This window comes from Tubulanus polymorphus, chromosome 5 (assembly GCF_964204645.1).
Source record: "Tubulanus polymorphus chromosome 5, tnTubPoly1.2, whole genome shotgun sequence".
Taxonomy (NCBI): Eukaryota; Metazoa; Nemertea; class Palaeonemertea; order Tubulaniformes; family Tubulanidae; genus Tubulanus; species Tubulanus polymorphus.
Window position 1 is genome coordinate 3,111,603 of NC_134029.1, and position 22,131 is coordinate 3,133,733.

Here is a 22,131-nt window from a genome sequence, read left to right on the forward strand (position 1 = left end):
GGTAGTTTTTTCTATCATTCTATCGATTGACCACGATCTTCGTTTATATTTTCTGGTTTTGTGGAATGAATATGATTGAATGATTCTGGCGTCGTTTCTCTCGAGGGCTCGACGGTCGGCGTTGTCATTTTTTTGTGGTTGGTTGATTCCGCAGTCAGGTCTGAAAACCACGCAGTACGACCAGGGGCGTCGTGTCGGTATTTTATGTTTTGCAGTGATGCGAAATTTTTCCTGCTGCGAATAATTTTCTACTCGGTGTCGGCTGAGCTGACGTAGTATCTATAAAAACCATTGATGTACGGATGAAATTGATGATACCTACTAGCAATGATTTAGTTGCTAGTACTCAACACCACCACCTAGCAATTTGAACTACTCCGGGTCCCTGTGCCTCCTTGATTCCTTACAAACTCCTTCACTACGGAAAATGCTTTTAAAGGTGCTTGGAACTCTTAATTTGAGCAAATGTCCAAAACTCCTTGAAAAGTCCTTCAATTTTAAGAAATAGGCAATAGATCTGTGTCCATAATGAAATAACTCAAATTATTCAAATCACTCGAGGTCTGTGCAGAGAAAACGTACATTAGCTCGACTAGATTTCTTGAATTTTGTGATGAAAACAAACAAACCATTGGAAAAATAGCAGTAATAGTTTAGGAGGTCCAGTTACGACTTAGCTACTGTGTACACTACAACAGCGCTATCAAAGATCAGTATCAAATGTATATTATTCGACATTTGAAGAAAATTGATATCTTCTGAAAAACACAAGTTTCGTTTTCATGCTTTGCTATTTCATCATTGATACATCGCGTATCTCCGGGGCGCCAGCAGCGATATCGACTCGAACCCGGTCAATCGGCAGGAATTGAAAATATTTGAATTCATCAGTATCCATCGCTTGAGATTGTTTATTCTGTGCGATGACTGAGTCTGACAGCGTCTGCTTCAGTCAGCATCAGTCGTCAATCAGATCGTTAACTCAATTGAAAGTCTAATTGCAATAAGGCAGACGTCACAAATCAAACCCAGTCTATACTTCTCATTTCAATCAGTCAATACTTTTAACCCTTTAGCCTTTTATCCAATCATGATCGCACTCTACGCGGCGCACATGGAATATTCGAAGATATGTCAACTTCATTCTGAACTGTTATCTCTAGAGAGAGCGTCTAGTGTAATACTAGTGAATCTAGTCACACTGCGATTGAAAGCCAATATCGTCGAATATCGAGTGACCTGAGCTTCAAATCCACCTGAGAATTTACCCGCAAATATACATTATGATCTCATTCGTTGTTTTATCTCATAAATCTGTTATTCATATTTTAGTTGTTTGCGCTCCTGTAATCGAAAAAGAAAATGACCGAGTGATAGCAGTAATTCTAGTAAGTATGATTTACATTATCTCCTGATGTAAATATATATGAGTCGAGATGGAAGCTAATCGTGTATTCTGTAACATCGAGTCGGGCATTGAAAAGAATGCTATATAAATTCTGCTTCACCATGTTGCTATTTCTTTCGAGCGATGTTTCATTAATGCACGGCATTGATTTTGTGATTTTTTTGCGCTTCGCGAAGTGGCTCCAAGCAAGAATTCGGTTGATAAGAATTTCTGTGGCCTGCATAGTGCGTTGAACTATATGTGAACGCAGGGATGGATCTAGTGGGTGGTTTTGGTTTCCTGACCCCAGCCTCTTCATCGAGGTTGCTATTTTTGTAAAGATAGAGATTGTTGAAACTCATAAATTTGAAAGCCATCCTCTTAGAAATCGCATCTTTTTGGATGGACAAAAATCTCTTGCCCTGATAGTGACACCCCCTAGTGGCTCTCGCCATGGCTCCTTTGTCCTTTTCTTTTCAACCCGCACCTTCAAATTTTCCTTGGAACTATGTCAGTTTTAATATCATTTCAGAGCATCTGCAGCCATCTAAACGATGCAGACAGACGACATTTAGAATTCGTACAGAAACAGGTAAATTTCTCCCTGAAATCTGTGAATATGAACTGAGCACCGGTTGAGTTTGGTAAATCTAATAGAAGCGTCTAGACACGTCTGTTTCTCTTCATTTATTGACCTTTCTCAGCGAATTCCCTTCGATAGAAATCAACGACTTGTTATCAAGAACATTGTCCAGTATATTGAATCTGTGTTGTGGTCAGCGCATATTCCTCGGAGGAGCTTTCACCCTCGCCCTCTCTCTCTCTCACTCTCTACATGTACATCATTAATACAAACAAGACTAGAATTGATTATTATTGCGTCTCATGGCGCCAATTGAGTGTGATAACTATAATTGCTAGTGTAGTCCCTACGAATATAGATGGTCAGTAAATATAAAAAATTTCACACCCGGAAAGGGTTTCGTCGAGTTAATGAGATTCATCTGATCTGATCTTCACGAATACTCTAATATGTTATGAAAAAATTATGAGATATCTGATAAATTGTTTTTCTATTTTTTTTTCAGTTGGCTGTCACGTATAGAAGGATCAGTTCTGTGGCTTCCTCTACTCATGGCAGACGTTCTGTTCGCTCTAATGCAGACGCGATACTCAAACTATGCGGTAAGTTCTGATGCTCATCTGAATTCAGTTTCAAGGATCTTCAATTGACACCTCCTCTTCATATGTTACCTGAGAGGGCTCTAATGATGATGTCATCAGTTTGTAACGAGCCCTCGTCTTGTCCAAATCACTCATCAATATAGTGCCATCATTTAGAATATTGCCAGAATTTGATAGCAGTAAATATCAGACGACTGTAATGAGAGGCGTGGTGGCCTCCGTGGTCTAAGCTCGGTCTTCATGTACTGGTCTCGTCTATCTAGGGTTTGTTCAAATCCTGGAACTGGTAGAATGTCACTTATTGTGCGATGTTCTTTCTTTATGGCCCTTCTACCTACAATAAGGTTCAATCTTATGATACTGATGTTTTGGGTAGAATGCTTCTATCTATTATCAGAGATTTATTAAGATTTTCAGTTATATCTCTGATCCATCTGAAATATCAGTCGAACAAAATCTTTTCATCGTTGATCGTTAATATTGTGGGTTTTTTATATACACTTCATAGATTGCAACTGGTCTATATTGATTTCACCATTAATGATGCTCTGAGTGGCGCTCAGCGCGTTGTGGGATGAAAAAAAGTCTGATTCAAGACGATATCAGTTGATACCGCCAGCAAAAAAGCGTTGTATTTTATTTCACTGTAATGAAATACTGCCTCATTTTATACTGATGAGAATTCTCACGTACAAAATCATTCAGGTGAATTCATGGCGACATAATTTGCGATGTACCGCGTCGGCCAGGGGGGAGGCTGGGGGATGTTAGTGCAGGCTGGGGGGATGTTAGTGCAGTTAGCGTTGTTCATGTCTGCCTGAAGGTATGAAGGTATGCGATCAGATCCATCTGATTCTATCTACAATGTATATCCTTTAACAGCTCTTGGAGAGTAGATCCTCAAGACTGAACTGTAATTTTGGAAAAACTTACCAAAACCGAGTAGCCACTGACCTGGAAAACTCAGGGAATCAGAAATAATCAGGGAAAACTAAGATGCGATGAATTTTACCAGAAACCTAGAAATTCCTCTGATTCACTCAGGGAATTTTGTGTAATGACAAAACTCAGGAGATTCGTAAATGGGCAGAAAGTGGCCAACACACTGTGAAAGTTTCCTCATTATAATGTGTGTACGCGGGATAGAGTGAGTTTTCACCCCATTGAAACACTGAGTGAGATAACCTACGACAATCACTGCACTTTTTAATTTAATTACACCGTCGGACTTTGATGAAATGTTTCCCATCAGTTAGCGTCGCGCGATATTGCTGTCATCGTCGAGAGACGACGTCAACAAAGAAAAAACTTGTCAGACGTCGGAGCGTTGAACGCATACGCGAGAGATGAGAATTTAATTGCTTGAAATTTTATCGAGTAGAAATATGTGCGGATAAGTCGATAACATGGATATCTGACGTATTGATATTTGAAAGACTGATTCTCTGAGATAGACGTCATCCCTTAGTATTTCAACGAGTTCTGGAGATAATACAAAAATAAGATGCTTAATTTCACATGCATCTCATTGAAATCGGCCTATGAGGGATTTTAGACAATGGGTCGGGTATTGCAGACGCCCCCCCCCCCCCACGTCATCATTATATGGGTTTCCGATAGATGAGAATGTCTTAAACTTCTGTTGGATTCGTTTATTTTGTGGGGGAAATGAAGTGGATCTTTGTAGCTTAGAACGAAATTCGATTTAGGCTTGAATTGACGAGTAAATAGCATAGTAAACAATGATTAAGTTCAATTGATTCTCTCTCTGTTTCTTTATCCCTTCCGTCTTCCATCTCTAACCAGTCTTTCTTTCTTGCTCTGTCAGGTTTTTAAACTAGATGCCGCCAATAATGAAAAGATCTCTAGTAAATCAAATGAATTCCTAATGAAATCCAGGCTCCCATCACATACAATAATAGGGTCTGATTACGATGAATGTGAATCCATGATCTGATGATGACAACACGTTTTAACTATTGTCATCGACAGACATTTGAAGTTGAAATGGGTTCTTTGAGAAAGGTGGAACTTAGTTCCGTTTTTATGAATTTTTCACAACCGGGGGGGACTGTATCACAGAATGATGCGTTGAATTAGAGGATTGATTATTGATGGTATTAAGCTCAGTTGAGTTGGTTTTTTCTTGTCCCGAAATCGATGCACTGAAAGTATCATCGTTTCTCAGTAATTCACTGATTAAGCATCTGTGACTCGAAGAGAGTTCATACGCTTAAAGGTATATTCTGACAACGAGTGTCGCCGCCGCCGTTAGATTTCCGTTCTGATGCCGAAATGTTCATTATCAACGACACAAGGAAACAACGCATCATCACCGACGACGACGACTACGACACTTCACAAATTGCCGTCCCTTCTCGCAGTAAACTTTTCGGCAAAATGTAGAAAGTTTCTTTTGTCCGATCAACAAAATGGTAGCTTTTTCAACCACAGAAGATATGGGTTTAGGGTCAAGATGGTGAGGGATAGGGGTCTAGAAAGTAAGGGTTAGGGTTAAGGTCTAGAGGGTTAGGGTTTAATGTTAAATAGTAATCATTATAATATTGTAAGGGTTAGGGTAAGGCTCTAAAGTTCTAATGCCGGCAGTGGTTAGAGCTCTGTGCTAGTGCTTGCATGGTCAATACCCAAATTTCCTTGTTCTAACTTGTTTTCTGAGATCAGCACACTAATGTACGTATTGACATGAGAAACTTAAATGGACATAAGAAACTTTCTACCTCTTGCAACTGATAGCGATAAATCTTCTAAGTTGGCATTAATTCTCACAAAAGCTTCATGTGTTTGATTGATATCTTAGTCCGTGCGTGACGTGTTTATTGTTGGTCTGTTTAAATGATGGATATGACCATACAACTCTCTCCCCAACATCCCTCATATCACTGAATAAATGAATATCTGAAAAAGACCGGGTCTAATTGGTCTTATTTCTGGTCTCTTTCTCTGAATGGAGAAGGCGCTTATTGTACAAATTGGGCTGATTCGTTATACAACCATTGACCTTTAGACTATGAAGCTGATCATGTAAAAAATGCATATTGAGCCCTAGGTTTTATAGTGAGGTAATCGAAGAGCCTGGGTAAAAACAAGTACCAGGATATCGGAAAAAACCTGGGAATTTCCTAGATTGGAAATGCTAGAAAATGTGATAGATGATCCTCTAATCTTGGAAATATTTGGGAATTTCATTCTACACGTCATGTAGCATAGTTTGTGGATGTCATCAATATGCTTTCCCCAAGGTCAACTATTCTTGAAAGTTACCTTATTTAACCAGTCACCGCTGAAATATTGACCTCCCTGTTGTATGATGGTATGTTTACTTTAACAAATGCCCGATTTTGATTAGGTAAAACTTGGGAATTTTTAATTTATGTGGGAAGAATGGAGTAGGTAACATAGTATACAATCCATGGGTAGTCGATATATAGAATAGCTGCCAGTTAAAGCACATTTTATGATGATATGTGTTTTTGGTTGTAGTCGTACTGACACTGACATTACAAATGGTATTCCTTTCACTTCAGTTATTGTCATCAGTTGCTCAATTTCGTATTCATTATTTATTGCTGATGTCGTTACTGAATTGCGTGCAATCACCCGGGTTTCACCGTAATATTCATGTGTGGTGCACGGAATAATAACTCTACCTTGTGTATAACACTTAACTAATAAGTGAACATTGACAGGTCAAGAGTAATGAGTGATGATGACTGATGTAGGCGGTAAACAGTGGTTTCATTGTCTCATCAAATTACAGTCTCTCTTATAATTAATAATTAACAGACGTTTTAGGAAATGAACAGTTTTAGTAATCAGAACCAGTTCCAGGATTGTCAGTTTGATGATATGAAGTTGAAATTAGTCCATTTCCGATGTTTTCATTCGAGAGAGAATTTTTCTTACAAAGATCCTCATTCCTGGTTGTGATATATTAAACTCAGACTCAAGCCTCTTTTCATTCTGTGATGGATAAACTAAAACTGGTCTATTGGTCTTAAAGTCACTAAGTTACTTAAATCAGCGTTTGTTGAACCTGATGTGGTCGATTTGTTGGGTTTTTGCCGTTCGCGTGATGCGTCTGTCGTATTGGCGTTAACTCGGGCTGATGAGATCTAGTTTTTACCCATTTGAGGATAGAGAATTGCGTCGATGGTGGAAATTGTTTGCGTGTTTGACCGGAGCTTACTCATGAGACCACTCTCAAATACATTACACCTTAAATCCATAGCTGCTAATGTCCCTAGAGTTGTTTTCAATGGTCTTAACTGTTGACGGTCAATGCTTATTGTCAAACTAGGCTGGACTCAGGGGGGGCTCAATACTGCATATATGCAATTCTAACATCACTACTTTAATGAAATCGAACCTGAAAGTTTGAATATGAATTCATATATCGAGGGATCGAGGAACAAAGATTTGCAGCATTTTACGAAATAGCTCAGAAAATATTTTCTTCGGTAGTTTTCTTATAGTAGAAGAATATCACGGTATTTGTTGTATTATAGGTGAGCTTTACGATCAAGATGCCGCCTCGTTACAGCTGAAAGTCATTAAATATGTAAGTATATCAAGTCATAAAAAACATGAGAACAGACAGGTTTCCTTTATATATTATTGATGAAACCTATCTATCACTCTCTCTCTCCCTCTCTCTCCTCTCTCCCTTTCTCTCTGTCTCTCTTTCTCCTCTCTCTTGTCTCCTATCATCAGAACCAGCACGCATGCTTTCGAAAGATGAAAAAATTTTATTGGCAAAAAATTGCCGCATAGCGAAGTGTCTGTGTCATCAATGATGTACTGTTGGTATGGGAACAATGTGTCTCGCTGTTGTGTTACTTAATGCATGTAACTCAACGCATCAGATCTCAAAATACCTGTAAATTTTGGTATAATCGCTTAAAAAAAAAACTGGCACTGAGCCACAACCCGGTTGAATATTGAATAAAATGGTGCTAATACAATGAAAAATTGACGACATTCCACTGCAGAAGTCGACCTCTCACTTAGTATAATGTATCAAGAAGTGTTTCATCGAGCTAGTATCAGCAACATTACCAACCAAGCTTCAGGAATGTTGTATTCCTGCATTCAGTATTCCTGAAGACGACTACTAGGATATAGTTGAAATGTTGAATCAACTTCTAGCTCAAGGAAACAATTCAGAATCTTTAAGAATTTCATTCTTATTTCTGGATTTTACTACGCAGAGGAGTTTCATCAAGGCTTCACTCACTTCTACTGCTAATCATTAAACTGAACTTTTGAATAACTTTCATATATTTTCATCTGATTGACTTTTTAAAGTTGAATAATTTGTTTTTCAGCTTCAAAATGCAACAGATGCACAATGCGCATTCTTACTACTGCGGTCACAAGACGATACCTTGTTTTGTCAGGTAAAAGAATACCCTTTCATTTTGGTTCGCTTGGTAACGCTATCACCAAGGAAACATTTATTATCGTCGTCACATTGTTGTACACCGATCCCGTCGTCAACTATATATTACCGCGTGATTTCCGATACCGCGCAGTTGCCATGGAAACATATATTCTCCGCAATCGAACTAATACTGTCTTTACCACCAAAAAAATGTGTTATGCTGTGACAGGTTCGGCAATAACAGGACAAATCAAATCACGGCCTAATACGTTACGATATTCAAACATAGTCCCGATTTACTAGTATCAATTGTGTCCCTGATCATTCTCTTTGTATTTAGCTGAATTGTAAAGCTGAAACCGAAAATGTTAGACAAAAAAAGGACGAAAATAAAATTTCATAGTAAATTTCATAATGCATGAGCGTCATCGGATAAATCATTTACCTAATGTAACTACCATGCACTAGTAGCGAAAGATAAAATCTAGTGAAATATACGAAGTCGATGTATCTCAGAAGACTTAAACATTTTTTCCTACATATTACATAAAAATTGCTCTTTACCATTAGTTATTGGACCTGATTATTCTATAGGAACGTTCTTACTCTTGTTGATTTTATTTGTGTATGTTCCGTTGCTGATCAAACAGTGAATTGTTATTGGAACAAACGGAATCGTGAGATATTTCCCCTCAGTTATTTCTACAGTTATTCGTCTCCGGGTTAATTTTACCTCGAATACAAATATTGTGAATTCTAAGGCATTCTATGTTGTCGCTTTAAAAAAGCAGAAACTTTTGTTTTCTTTTCTTCTAGTTCATCGCTCTCTCTCTCTCTCTCTCTGTATAGGATATGTGTTTAATTGTCAGAGAAATATGATTTTCTTTTACGAGGATATTCCCATGTTGTGTGGGAAATTCTCTTTTTCCATGAGAATTTTTTAACCATAAAATGACAATACTGCGCATTATAAAAGAGAAGTTTAATCAGAATGTACATGTATTATGGGACTCTATGAATATTAACAGTTGTTTTACCTCAGGAGCTGTGCTACTCATCGATTGTGCGGTGTTAAATTCTCACCCTAGAATCGAATTTTAATTTTAGCTATAGAAACTAGAATAACAGCAATCCAAGCCAAGTATACTATACCTATAAAAACCTCAATTAAAGCTAACTTGAACAATATTTGATTTCTATTTATTGAATTGTGGTGTTTTTGCAGGTGATGGGAGATCAAGTATTTCCTGATGAGATATGGTTCCCTGTAAGTGAAATTCTAAAAAATGAAATTCTAAACAATTCTTATTTCACTGTGAGTTGACATTTCAACGATGAATTAACCATTGGAAGTATTTTCGTTTACAGAACAGTAAGAATTTGGTTACGAATACAGATTTTCTTTCCCATGAACAACTGGATGAGGTTTGTATTAGTCACGGGCCTTTTTTCATTAAAAGATGGAAACAAATTTGAAATTAGAAAAAGAATTTATTCAAGCGTTTTGAAATGGGAGAGAATAGGAAAAAATTGAAATAAATTTTTTGAATTATATAAATATTTTCCACATAAAATCTTGAAAGGACTGAAGGCGGAGTAGTTTGTTTGATACAAATGTTTTTGGCAGAATTGGCCGGGTGATGGATCCGTACAGCAAGTGATTACAAAAAGTGACTAGAAATTCACCGCCTAATGAATTATGAAAAACCAGATGAAATTGCTCTGTCACATCACATCACTACGCATACAAATGATCCATTAAAAAAACCCTGCGTCAGTCAGACGCGTAATAGTCTCAGTACGTCGGAATTTTGTTTTTCAAAATAAAGGGGTTAAAGACAATTTCGCGGCTATGTCGGCGGTAATTCCAAAATCCCCGATCGCCAGTAAACCGACTTAAACGCGGACAAATTAATTGCGAAAAATGTCTTGTTTGTCTTCACAGATGGAGCAATGTCAATTTTGATGCAAGCGAAGGCATTTTCAGACAAGACTTATTTGATTTTGCTGTTGGAAGAATCCTCAGTCCTGAATACCCTCAGGGTGGTCTGTTATTAGTACATATCGAATTTTTACTGCGCGATTCCTCTTATAGAATATGCTTGTTTTTTAGATTTATTCTAAGCCGGTGTGTATTGGTGCGTCGTGTAATTCTGCGATAAGAAATTAATCTGTTTATTGAATAGTGAATCCTACCTTCCTCATAACTCAACAATAACAACAGATACTTCATGATTAATGCAACAAGTAACTCTTTGAATGCGTAATTGCGAGCATTACGTGCACCGAGTAGAATGAAACTAATTTGAATGGAAATATTTTGATCTTCTTATAAACATGAACTCAGAAACCAAATGTAGCTATTTTTCGTCGAAACCACTGACGTAAACCGTGTAGCTATATTTTCTTTATTTTTCTTGAGATCTGAAGATGTTATCGACGTTGCGCTGAATGGGATCTTGCAGTTCAATCGTGTTACAATGTATTCATCGATCGTTGAAATATTGCGCGCAATTTCTTTTAAAGGTCAAAGATTTTGTTTTTCTGAAAAACGCGTAGGGAGATATTTGCTGTGATTTCTATCGGACGGAATAAGCGGAATAAGATCGGATTTCTGACGAGGGTTAGCTTAACTGCACTGAAGATGAAGTTGAGAACTATGGTTCATTTGCCAATCTAGCCGGCAAAGCTTAAGCCGCTCTCGAGATATAGCTATATTAATAGTGATATTCATACACCGTGCAGCTTTAAAGATTTGTTCTGCGACTGGTTTTGTAACTTGATCCGAGAACAAAGTCTGATGATCAATAGTCGCCCCTCACATCTAATAAAACCTGTTGAGTACCTCCAACTACTCATCACTCTGTCTCTATGCTCCAGCTGCTGCTGCTGCTGTTTTATATTTCCTGATGTAATCATCGTCTCTTGTTTGGTATTTACAGGATCAAAGGAACTTCTTGGAAAAAAGATTGAATTTTGCGATTACATCATTTCTCAGCGTGCCCGTTATAAGCAAAGGAACGAAGGAAATCGTCGCAGTCGCGTGCGTTGTTAATAAGCGAGCGGCGACCAGGTATGATCCTCCGATATGAAGCAATTCATAATCGATTCTTTTGATCACGTTTGATTTGAAGTTTGAAACCTCCGCTATCTAACAGGTAGTGCACATAATGATTGAATGTCGCGTCGTTAATGACTGATTTACTCTTATTTCAGGTTTAACAGTGACGATATCGCCGCGATACAAGAATGTTTCGAATACACGGCGACCGTACTGACGAGTACGCTAGCCTTCCAAAAAGAACAAAAGCTAAAAAACCAAACCACAGTAAGTTACTTTAACCGGGGATGTTCTCAATCCTTTCAACCTTTCAACCATCCCGCACTTATGAAAAGAAATGTCTGAAAGCTATTCCTTGAGCTAGTAGTTTGAGCTATTCCTTGAGCTAGTAGTTTGAGCTATTCCTTGAGCTAGTAGTTTGAGCTATTCCTTGAGCTAGTAGTTTGAGCTATTCCTTGAGCTAGTAGTTTGAACTAGTCCTTGAGCTAGTAGTTTGAGCTATTCCTTGAGCTAGTAGTTTGAGCTAGTCCTTGAGCTAGTTGGGAATGCGCCTACTGGGAGTTTTTAGTTCAACTAAGCCTTCACTTTTTTCATTGCAGGCACTTCTTAAAGTCGCTAAAAATCTATTCCGACAGCTGGGTAAGTCATACAGTTTAAACATGTGATTTGAGTATTCTTCAAAGCCTTCCTTGCCTGTATGAGAGAAATGAAGACAGATGAGATATTTCTATATTTTCATAGATGATTTAACAGTTCTACTTCGTGAAATTATGCAGGAGGCAAGAAATCTCACAAATGCAGAACGGTGGGTTAACGAATGCGGTGTTTGCGTCCGGTTTCTCGATAGAATTGCATTAAAAATGAGTTTTTAAAAATGATATTTTTCTAGATGTTCCGTGTTTCTGGTTGAAAAAGAAACTGAAGAACTCGTCGCTAAAGTATTTGATGGAATCGCGGCCGATGATAAAGAAGAATTGGTAATTTCAATATCACTCGACAAATAAGAGAAACATGATGAAATTCTTTTATCAAATTTATCAATCTGGTTTTATTTCTAGACGAGTGAAATTCGATTACCGCTTTCGCAAGGTATCGCTGGCCACGTAGCATCAACAGGTAAAAATATAACGTGCCCATCTAGTTTCCGATTTCAAAAAATTATTCAAATGTGAAGTCGCTTTTTCATACGAGACGTGATTTTTTTTTCAGGTGATATTCTCAACATTAAAGATGCATATTCTCATCCTTTATTCTACAAAGGTATTGATGAAAGCACAGGATTCAGAACTAGGTACAGGTTACATGAAATTACTACGGTTTCGACTTTCAGTAGACTCTGGTTTGTTGAACAGTAAAATAATTTTTATCCTATGCATTTCTGATTTCAGAAATATTTTATGCTTCCCAATCAAAGATGAAAATGGTAAGATTTTGAGCTGTGACTGTGTTGAATTCTATGCCGTGCAGGTTGAGGCAAGGTTCAGTGTAATGATTTTATATATGTTTTAAAATCAGGTGTAGTGATAGGTGTGGCACAGTTGTGTAATAAAAAGATCGGTGAACATTTCACGGTTTTTGATGTTGAAATAGCGAAGGCATTCTCAGTGTATTGCTGCATCAGTATTGTTCATGTAAGTCGTAACAAATTGTGATTTTAATGTAAGAAATTGTCTTGAAAATATACCCTGTACATATGTTTTGTATTTTATAGTCAATATTGTATCAGAAAGTTCACGAAACTCAGCTTCGCAGCAGATTAGCGAGTGAACTCATGTCATATCACATGAAGGTAATTGACATTTTCTCTGTGGATAGCACATAAATGACATTTATTCATCATTCACATGGAAATAGAAGTGAAATACAGAGTCATTAGAACAACAACATCGTTCTAACATTCTGATCCTCAAAGTATTTATTCAAATCTTCGCTTATACAACTTTTGTTGGTTCGATATGGATGAAGAACATTTCTTATCAATTTTTCTATGATATCAAAGCTGAGCTTATGTTGTTTTACTAGAAATTGTGTGGGTTATAATTCTACTACCAACTGTCAACTTCTATTAGTCTAATGCAATCACGTTCAGGATCCAGTTCTACATTGAGTTAAGATTTGACTCAGAGTTAGCTCATTTGAAATTGAACTAATCTTAACTCAGAGTTAACTAATCACATCAGTGGAACTGGGTCCATATTGAAAATATCATTATGATTTATTTGATTTTAATTATTAGGTATCTGGAGATGAAATGTTAGAGTATTTACATGTAGATATCCCAACACCTGAATCTATTATACACAACATGTCAGCATTAGATTGTTTACCTCGTCATATCGTTGAAAAAGATACGCTTTGGGTAGGTTTAAATATAATCACTTAAACTAACTATCTCTTGAACTGGCTGAAAATCATCATCTATTTCATCATCTATTGTTTCAGGCGACGTTGAGTATGTTTGATGATTTAGGTTTCATCAATCGGTTCCGTATAAAACGTGACACATTGGTTCGATTCATATTACTAGTGAGGAAGGGTTATAGAGACAACCCGTATCACAACTGGACTCATGCGTTCTCAGTTGCTCATTTCTGTTATTTAGCCATCAAAAATTTCCACTTAAGCGAATACTTAGAGTAAGTACAACTAGATAGAGATAGATTGTGTTTCATCAGATACTGTTACATCACTGATATACAGTGGAAGTTCGTTACAATAAACTTCAGTTATTCTTCTTATATCCAGTATGAAATTTTCATAATCTACCTATTCGGGATGAAATTCTAAATTTGTAATAGCCGATAGATAGGCATATCCAAGGTCGTTAAAACAAGGTTCCACTGTAGTATGTTTTTCATGTTATTAATGTTGAATTCATATTTCTGTTTTTTATTTTACAGAGATATAGAAATGTTTTCATTGTTCGTAGCCTGTTTATGTCATGATATCGACCATCGTGGAACGAACAATAGTTATCAAGTAGAATCTGTAAGTGGTCTCTATGCTTGTATTTTCCGATAGAACTCCATGTTATTTGAGTAGATGTAAATACAAAATGAAAGTTCCGTACAATCAAAATGATTGAAATGTATATATAAATTTCACCTATGATTATTTGAAACCAGGTACTAGAATGCTACAATTAAAGTATCTTTTTCTTTGAGTTTCATCTTAAGATTTGTTATGAGTTTTTTTTCTAAGCAAATAAAACCCTAAGTACCCCCTTAGTGAAGATGTAAAATTAACCCAGAAATGAAGTATAATAGAAAAAGCTTCTTATTGATACAACTTAAGAGCTACAGAGTCTTTGAGAAGGTGAAATAATGCTTGACCAGAATTCAGATATGCTATCAATTGAATGTGTTTTTCAGAAATCTGTGCTTGCCAATTTATACAGCTCTGATGGGTCAGTGCTGGAGGTAAGTCAGTATAATCATGATGATTTATACTCGATATGTGTTCGTCCTGATTTTCATTTTTTCTTTTCGTTTTAGAGACACCATTTCACTCAGACCGTCAGCCTTCTCAATTTGGAAGGATGCAACGTATTTGAAACAGTTTCCGACAGGGTAAACACTTGTTGAAGTAACTCAACCAACAGATATGAAAGATAATGGCAGCCAATTTGTTTAAATTTACCCTTTTGTATTTTCGTAGGAATATGCCAAAATTCTTGACCTGTTAAAGGATATAATCCTCGCCACTGATTTAGCCAACCATCTCCGGATTATCAAAGATCTCCAAGCTATGGCCAAATGTAAGTAAAAGCAAAGGGTTTTTCTGGGTATTTGCACACAATACACAAATGTATGATGTTTTGAATATATTTTGAATAGCTGGCTATGAAAAAAAAAGCGCTCGTTGCCATAAACTACTACTCTGTCTCCTCATGACCTGTTGCGATCTTTCCGACCAAACAAAAACCTGGCAGAATTCCAAAACTGTTGCTGTAAGTAGAATGATTTGCTGAACAAGTGATGTACACATACCACATACCCCCACTCGGGGATATATTTCATATGCTCGACATTCTCTTATTACAAGTCATTTCTGGCAAAAGATCGACTTGTCTGAAGTCTTTATCAAACAATGATGGATGTGCAGAAATAGTATTGGTATTTTGTATGATTTTAGGAATGTGTATACAAGGAGTTTTTCACTCAAGGCGACCTCGAGAAAGCAATGGGTAAAAAACCTTTAGATATGATGGACCGTGACCGCGCGTGTATCCCAGATCTCCAGATAGGCTTCTTAGACCATATCGTGATTCCTGTCATCACGTAAGTTTCTAGAATTCATTATATTTCATTCAAGACATACCAGTTCAGTCGATTACCTCAGTCAAACTTGCTTCAGTTGCCATAGTTAGGACGATCATTACCAGTGTGTTTACAACTTGTTCAAGTGATAACCTCAGCAGATTGAATTAGAAATACAAATTGGGACACAAAGATAGCGATGACTTAAACATTGCGGAGTTTGACTGTAGTACATGTTTACACTATGAGCTACAGATACATGTTTCTCCAAACATCGTAAATGATGCAACTTGAAAGTGGTTTTTCTTTTTTGCAATTTCCACAGAATTCTCTCAGATCTCTTCCCAGTCGGCAAAGTCTTACTGGACAATGTTCGCAGTCATAAAACCATGTGGTTACGTGTTAGTAATAAAATGAAAACTGGACAATTGACGAGCAATACTTCCATGGACATATTCGAAATGGACTTGGAGGCGGCTAGCGAGAGTTGGGAGCACAAGAACGCGAATGGCAGCAAAAACAGCTGAAATAAACTTGCGAGAATTCCTGAAACGAATTCTCAGAAATCCAGTCCAAATCGGGTGACAACGGAATAAACATTCGATATGTTTTTAACATTTTTCGCTTTAAAATGAATGACATGGCGAATACAGAAATTAGAAAAAAAAACTTTTCAACGTTCGTCGGTGACCGGTCGTGAAGACAAATTTCACGCCGAATGCAAAACGGTGGCAGTTAAACGCTGGTGTATCATTAGACTCTAGTTTCGTCTGTGCTCTCTCTCTCTCTACTCATACGGTTATTATTGTTAAAATACATGTTTATAGCGGTAGAAATCTACATATTTTTGATGAATAAATCTCCACGTCAAATACTTTAAAATACTCATCATCAAATAATGTTATTTTAAACGCAGTTTTATGCGACTATGAATATAACTGTATGAGACACACTATAGTTATGTATATTGTAGTATGTCTATGGGTGTACATACAACCTACGAGCAATTATCTTATTAGATAATTGCTCGTAGATACAACAGAGGAGGTAATATATATTCATCAAGAACCTCACACTGACCAGGGAGGCTGAACTTCCTGGAATAGAAAATCAAATTTGATTGTTTAAACTGGGAGTCATTATACAGTCACAATCACTTAATTCGGATCAGTTTAATCTCGATTTCGATCTAATCCGGATATTATTAATGGTCCCAAATGATCCGAATTAAGCGGTTTCTGTCAGTATCGTACTTAAGGCAATATTTTCATCGAGGTTATCCTTTATCGAGAAAAAATGATTTACAGATTTTTCATAAAGCTGAGAGTAAATTTCATTAAAACAGAGTTTGAATTAATTTATTCATTGCGGTTGCAGTATTCACAGCACAAATTACTGATTAAACACATATCTATTAAATAGTATTAGATATCATCATTCTCCCAACGAACATCTTCAGGTATACTTTTTAGATAAAACAAATTTCTTAGTCAACTGTGGCTGGATTAATCTTGTATAAAGTATTAGAAGTACCGTATCCATATTGATGTCTGTTGTTCTCATGAAATTTTCTTCCAGAAAATCGATACATTTTTTTCGTTATTCGAAATCTACTGTTGTTGAATGCTGAAGCTGTTATATGCAGGGTCTCGGTAAAGGTACATTATATCAATGATAACGATATACGTATACGCTTCGCTTATGGAATATCTTCTTGTTAGCAGTTAATAGTGTAAATACTGTACAAAAATAAATGACAAAACAAAAGATGTGTTAAATCATCATCAATACTTGTACATGGTGTCTATAGCAAAACGTTTTTCTATTTACATTTTAATTTTATACTCTCGTATTCAACTAGTTATTGTTTTTTTTTTTTATTTATTTGTTTTTTGTGTAAAACTCCTGTAATATTTTTCAAAAACAACTTCTTTCATTTGAATACACACGTCGGGCAGGTTGGGTGATACGGTCTTATAAGTAGTTCTACGCTCTCAGATTGTGTTTTGTTTTGATCACGAGACCACGGACAGATGCCCGTATATGGATATTTTTATCGGGGACTATTTTTAATCACGTTGATATATCAGTCGTATTCTGCTTTTCGAGAAAGCCCTAATCATGGCTTTTGTGATATAATTCAGTAACGGGTGATTATATTGAATAGGTTGTCAGGTTTTTATTTGTGATCATGATTCAACTAAAATCAGCGATGGTATGTGATTGTGCACGGCTAAAATCAATTAATTATCGCAATTTATAGAATTTACGCACCCTCGTAATATTGAAATTTCAGGTGATTTTTCTGTGCAATCTTCCATGCAAATGAAGTGCTTTATTTACAGCACGAACCATTGTACGTGACAGTTCAACAATGAAGGCATTTTTGAGTTAGATCTCTGACAGTTGAAATCATTTAGAAGATTTTGGAAGGTGTATGCAATGGTGGTGATTATACCTTTGACAGACCTCAAACATATTTGTTAACTGGTCAAATAACTGATGTCAATGATGCAAATGTATTTCTTTCTTTTTTACAAGGTGGTACGATGCTTTTTAGTAGTCAGTCTTTAATCTCGCAGACAGATTATATTGTATCCACTTAGTAAAAAAAAAAATTAGTTGAATTAGTTATTTAGCATTTTAATCTTTGTGTAATAATAATAATGTGTTATTATTTATTGCTGTGATTTTTAGGGGTCAATTTCATTGCGGTAGTTTTTATTTGGCCGGTTTTATTAAAGCGTGGTCAAAGAATGGGTTCCATCCAGTTGTAGAGTCTATAGAAAGCGCTAATTTATTATTAGTCCTCTTTAAATAAAAATATGTCTATGCATAATAAACTACTCTTTCTTTCATTGTTAAATATGCCAGGGATGTCACTTTTCAGCTGATTCGGCTGAATTTGATCCAAAATTGCAACGAAAATCAATTTGCTCTTGCTAGAGATCTGTCCACAACCCTATTCAGATTACATACATAGATGGTAAGTATTCCAAAGGATTGGTTAGCGCCACCTGGAAGACTCCTCTGTCCTGCAGAGAATAACAAGAAAACCCTTTGAAAATTACGGTACTCAATAATTTTAATTTATCCACTAAAGATTTTATAAAAATAAAAGAAATTTCTTGCAAAACCAGAAAATAAATAATTCAAGTACAATGAATGAACAATAGGCGTAATAAAGGAACAGATAGAAATAATTAAGATGATCTATCTGGACATCTTGGTTTTTTCACCCGTCCACAATTCTTTCAACTCGACGTTACACCCTAAATCACGTAAAGCGGCCTTGGCTTCGTCTTTGCAGGCGGTATGTTGAGTATAAGACCAGCGTATGATCTCTTCGGCACCGAGCTCTAATAAAGGATTGATGTATTCTTTCGTTCTCGACACGAGATTTCGTATTGCCATGCATCCTTGTTTCTAACAAAATACAAGATTTTTGAAATTCATGAAGAAAGCTGCCTGAACTGACTAGATTAGAATTAATGCTTTTACACGGTCCCTACAGGTCAGATGTTCCTGGATAAAACGAGTTTTCAAGAAAATTTCAAATTTTGAGTGTAGTATATCACTTTCTTATCTCGATTTAAGTATAATCCTAAATAGGTACTATGGTTTCGTAAGCAAATTCCTATCTTTCTTTTTCAGTAACCACCTAATTAGGCAACAAATCCCGGCCCTACTGTACCAATTGAGGCGTAGTCTATTTACTGGTAAAAGTTTCTAAATGCCTCAAAATTGAAGGATTTGTTAATGAGTTTCGGGACTTTTTCTCAAATTGAAGAGTTTCAAGCGCCTTTAAAAGCAATTTTCATTTAGAAGGAGTTTTCAGGGAGATGTAGGAGTTTAATATAATACCTGTACAGGGACTGATGTTCTGTGTACTTTCATCGCTTGTAATACAAGAGATGGTCCACCCTCGGCGAAGAACCGGTGACAAAGATCGGGTTGACGTAGAATAATCACAGCGATACAAATACAGCACATTTCACAGATAGCCGCGTGAGCCATGTGTTTAGTTAAAGCTGTCAGAATTAAAGCAAATCCATCGCGTTTCACAATGGCTACTTTAACATTATCGTTACCGGCGAGTGCTTTCAATAGACACATTATTTGATGCACAATAGACTGAAATAGAAGAAAACAATATCCTTTCTAAATAAGGCTAAGAAATTGATAGTGCGCTTTGTTTCTCATTTCTGCTGAGCTTATGTTCAGCCGCGTATCTACCCTGTACATTTTTTAAAAAACATGATCTAACTAACCATAACAGACATGGTAGTTATAGACATGAACTGGTTACCAATTTTTTACCAGTTTACACAAGTGATCCAGCCAATTTGGGACCGAAAATATGTCTGCCTCAAGCGATATCCGAGTTGGATATACTTCATTAGGTTCATTAGTTTGCGTACCTGGCTATTCAAATTGTTTTCTAAGGCTTTCAGAACGAACTCAATTCCACCGAGATCCATAATTTCCTGGCAAAACTCATTTCGAACCGACAATTTGCCTAATGTCTTAAACAATTCGCCCTGAACAGCATTGTTCGAACTATAATCTGAAAATAGGAAAATTTAAATCATTTGAATTTACGGGGTTCTTACAGATCGGAGAATTCAAAATACCCTGAAATTATAAGATATCTCAGTGGGGACTACTTTTTATCAATAAGTTCCTTGCGCTACTTGTCACCAGCAAAAGAAAAACAGGACACAAAAAATTCAAATTCCACGTCTTTTCCCTGATTTTCAAGATGAGACGGAATTCCCTGATTTTTGCGTCGGGGAGAATTTAATTCAAAATTCCCTAATTTTCCCTGATCCTTTTAAAAGCCCTAATATGAATACATACTCAATCATTCGTACACGGGAGCCTTTTTCAAATACAGTAAACCTCAATATCTACCTCTCGAGATTTCTAGCAACATTTTCAGCGCATTCGTTTCTGTGACGATCAACTTGGCGTGTTCATGAGCTCTGCCGAACGGAACGCGCACGTCGTCATCGAGAGTTAACGTCTGTAACATTAGACAAACTTCTTTAACGATGTCTCCATCGCGAGCGCGATATTCGCTCAGAACAGTCATCAACGATTGGATGATGTGCTGCCCGACGAAACCTTGTCGATTCTCCTCGTGCATCGTGCATGTTTTACGAATAAACGCGATCACGTTCAAAACGATTTCGCGATCGTCCATTCGACTGTCGAGAAGCTTCGCGAAAAATATCACGCCCTGCCCGTCGATCAGGTCCGGTTGACCGTTAAGCAGCGAATTCAGAGTCCGCAAACAAACGACTATCGACTCATCGTTTCGCGCATCGTAGAATTTTTTACAGCAATCGAATAAAACGTCGTAGGCTTTATTGGCTCCGGCTAAACACCGATGCGGTAGATCGATATCGCATTCAGTTTCGATCAGGGAACACGAACGTTTGATTTGAATCTCGTCGTCAACGTCGAGACCTTGTTTCAGTTGTTCGATCGCTTCGATGACCGGTTGTTTAGTTTCAGCTCCGTCCCCGCAACCTCGGATCTGTGTCGCATCTTGTACAATGTTATCTAATCTCACTCCCTGCAACAAATCAAATGCATAACCGCATTTTTAGAAAATCTATTTGAATATTTTTGGCGTAAATGTATGATTTTACGAGAAAGTTTAAAATAAGCTGAACAAGCATTGCCTTTCAGGGTGGCCACTTTCCCTTTCCACCTATTTACAAATCCTGATTTCTCGGTTAGTTCCGCGAGTGAACGAATCAGAGAAATTTCTAGGTTTAAAAGTTACATTCATTTTTCCATTGAATCACGTATTGATTTTTCCTGAGTTCCCGAGGCGACCTACCTACCTGTGACTGAAATTGTTTGACTGCATCGTTCAATGCTCCAGCCGCATCCATTTCAAACTCTTCCATATTTTCGCGCACGGCTGCGTCGAATGTTTCTTGCGTTATTCGTTTACTCATCTATAGAAAACAAATCACACAGACAGGTAATCACGACATCATAGACATAATCGGATCTATTATTGTCATGTCAGATTCAGACATTGAACTGAAAATGTCCAGTTAACAGGTTAATAAATACTAACCTTTTCACTGAATAGCTAGGACTACCTAGCTATTTACTATTGACTTTTGGGGAAAAAACAAAACAATGCCCGTTGCGAAATAACCTTAAATAAAGGAGTTGAATTTCTAAGAAATTACGGTTTCCAGTGCATTCCATGGGCTGGCGACGACCTTGAAATTGATTTTTAACCTAAAACCTGGTAGCAGCACTGCACGGTCACCTATCGGCATTTCTGTGAACTAATATTGCGGGCTGGTTGGACGGGCCGGTGTAGTTTGTTGTAGTAGATAGAGTCTAGCGTCAACACCAGCTAACTTGAAAACTCAGTCGATTCGAACCTGGGACAACCGTGTTTATCTTTCTGGTTTTTACTCAGAACTAGCAGTCTCGGTTCAAACCTGGGACTAGACTGGTTGCCTGTCCCATTCAATATAGGCCTTTTTATGAACCAGCAAAATCGAAATAGATTAGCTATTTAGATAATATAGCCGATTAGTGTCAATTAGCATAACCGGGTATGTTGGTTGATAAAAACGCCAGGTAGAAATTATTCAATTATGGACTACTCAGCAGCGACTTCTACCGAGAACACCATATCCGGTTTAGATAATCGGCATACTTGCTCGCCGAGCAAGTATGCTGAGTATGCTAATCGATTATGATAACCAATGTTCATAAAAATGACGGATTATGACATAATCCATGCTCATAAAAACGTTTTGCATACTCGAATATACTAATCGAGTGTTCCCAAGGCCTC

At 37.0% G+C, this 22,131-nt stretch overlaps 2 protein-coding genes across 3 annotated transcripts in view; one reads left to right on the forward strand and one right to left on the reverse strand.

Moving 5' to 3' along the window:
- Positions 1-18,120, forward strand: part of LOC141904986 (cGMP-dependent 3',5'-cyclic phosphodiesterase-like) — a 54,053-nt gene extending 35,933 nt beyond the window's left edge. For both annotated transcript variants that reach the window (XM_074793661.1, XM_074793659.1), the window contains 26 exons: positions 1,333-1,388; positions 1,920-1,979; positions 2,476-2,572; positions 7,099-7,151; positions 7,918-7,989; positions 9,199-9,240; positions 9,342-9,398; positions 10,916-11,046; positions 11,190-11,301; positions 11,634-11,673; positions 11,776-11,839; positions 11,924-12,011; positions 12,093-12,150; positions 12,244-12,325; positions 12,423-12,457; positions 12,550-12,665; positions 12,746-12,823; positions 13,271-13,393; positions 13,477-13,670; positions 13,935-14,022; positions 14,406-14,453; positions 14,529-14,603; positions 14,692-14,791; positions 14,871-14,983; positions 15,169-15,314; positions 15,619-18,120. In XM_074793661.1, the coding sequence (XP_074649762.1) occupies positions 1,333-1,388; positions 1,920-1,979; positions 2,476-2,572; positions 7,099-7,151; positions 7,918-7,989; positions 9,199-9,240; positions 9,342-9,398; positions 10,916-11,046; positions 11,190-11,301; positions 11,634-11,673; positions 11,776-11,839; positions 11,924-12,011; positions 12,093-12,150; positions 12,244-12,325; positions 12,423-12,457; positions 12,550-12,665; positions 12,746-12,823; positions 13,271-13,393; positions 13,477-13,670; positions 13,935-14,022; positions 14,406-14,453; positions 14,529-14,603; positions 14,692-14,791; positions 14,871-14,983; positions 15,169-15,314; positions 15,619-15,820 (2,330 nt within the window). In that variant the 3' untranslated portion in view covers positions 15,821-18,120. The remainder of the gene's footprint in view (positions 1-1,332; positions 1,389-1,919; positions 1,980-2,475; positions 2,573-7,098; positions 7,152-7,917; positions 7,990-9,198; positions 9,241-9,341; positions 9,399-10,915; positions 11,047-11,189; positions 11,302-11,633; positions 11,674-11,775; positions 11,840-11,923; positions 12,012-12,092; positions 12,151-12,243; positions 12,326-12,422; positions 12,458-12,549; positions 12,666-12,745; positions 12,824-13,270; positions 13,394-13,476; positions 13,671-13,934; positions 14,023-14,405; positions 14,454-14,528; positions 14,604-14,691; positions 14,792-14,870; positions 14,984-15,168; positions 15,315-15,618) is intronic.
- A 282-nt stretch (positions 18,121-18,402) lies between these two features.
- On the reverse strand, positions 18,403-21,528 carry LOC141905598 (armadillo repeat-containing protein 6-like). Its single transcript, XM_074794533.1, has 6 exons — positions 21,391-21,528; positions 21,149-21,265; positions 20,208-20,874; positions 19,715-19,860; positions 19,158-19,427; positions 18,403-18,719 (listed from the first exon to the last, which is right to left on the reverse strand). Exons 2-6 carry the CDS (start codon positions 21,263-21,265, stop codon positions 18,507-18,509), a joined length of 1,413 nt encoding a protein of 470 aa, XP_074650634.1. The 5' UTR covers positions 21,391-21,528; the 3' UTR covers positions 18,403-18,506.
- Positions 21,529-22,131: the final 603 nt, after the last annotated feature.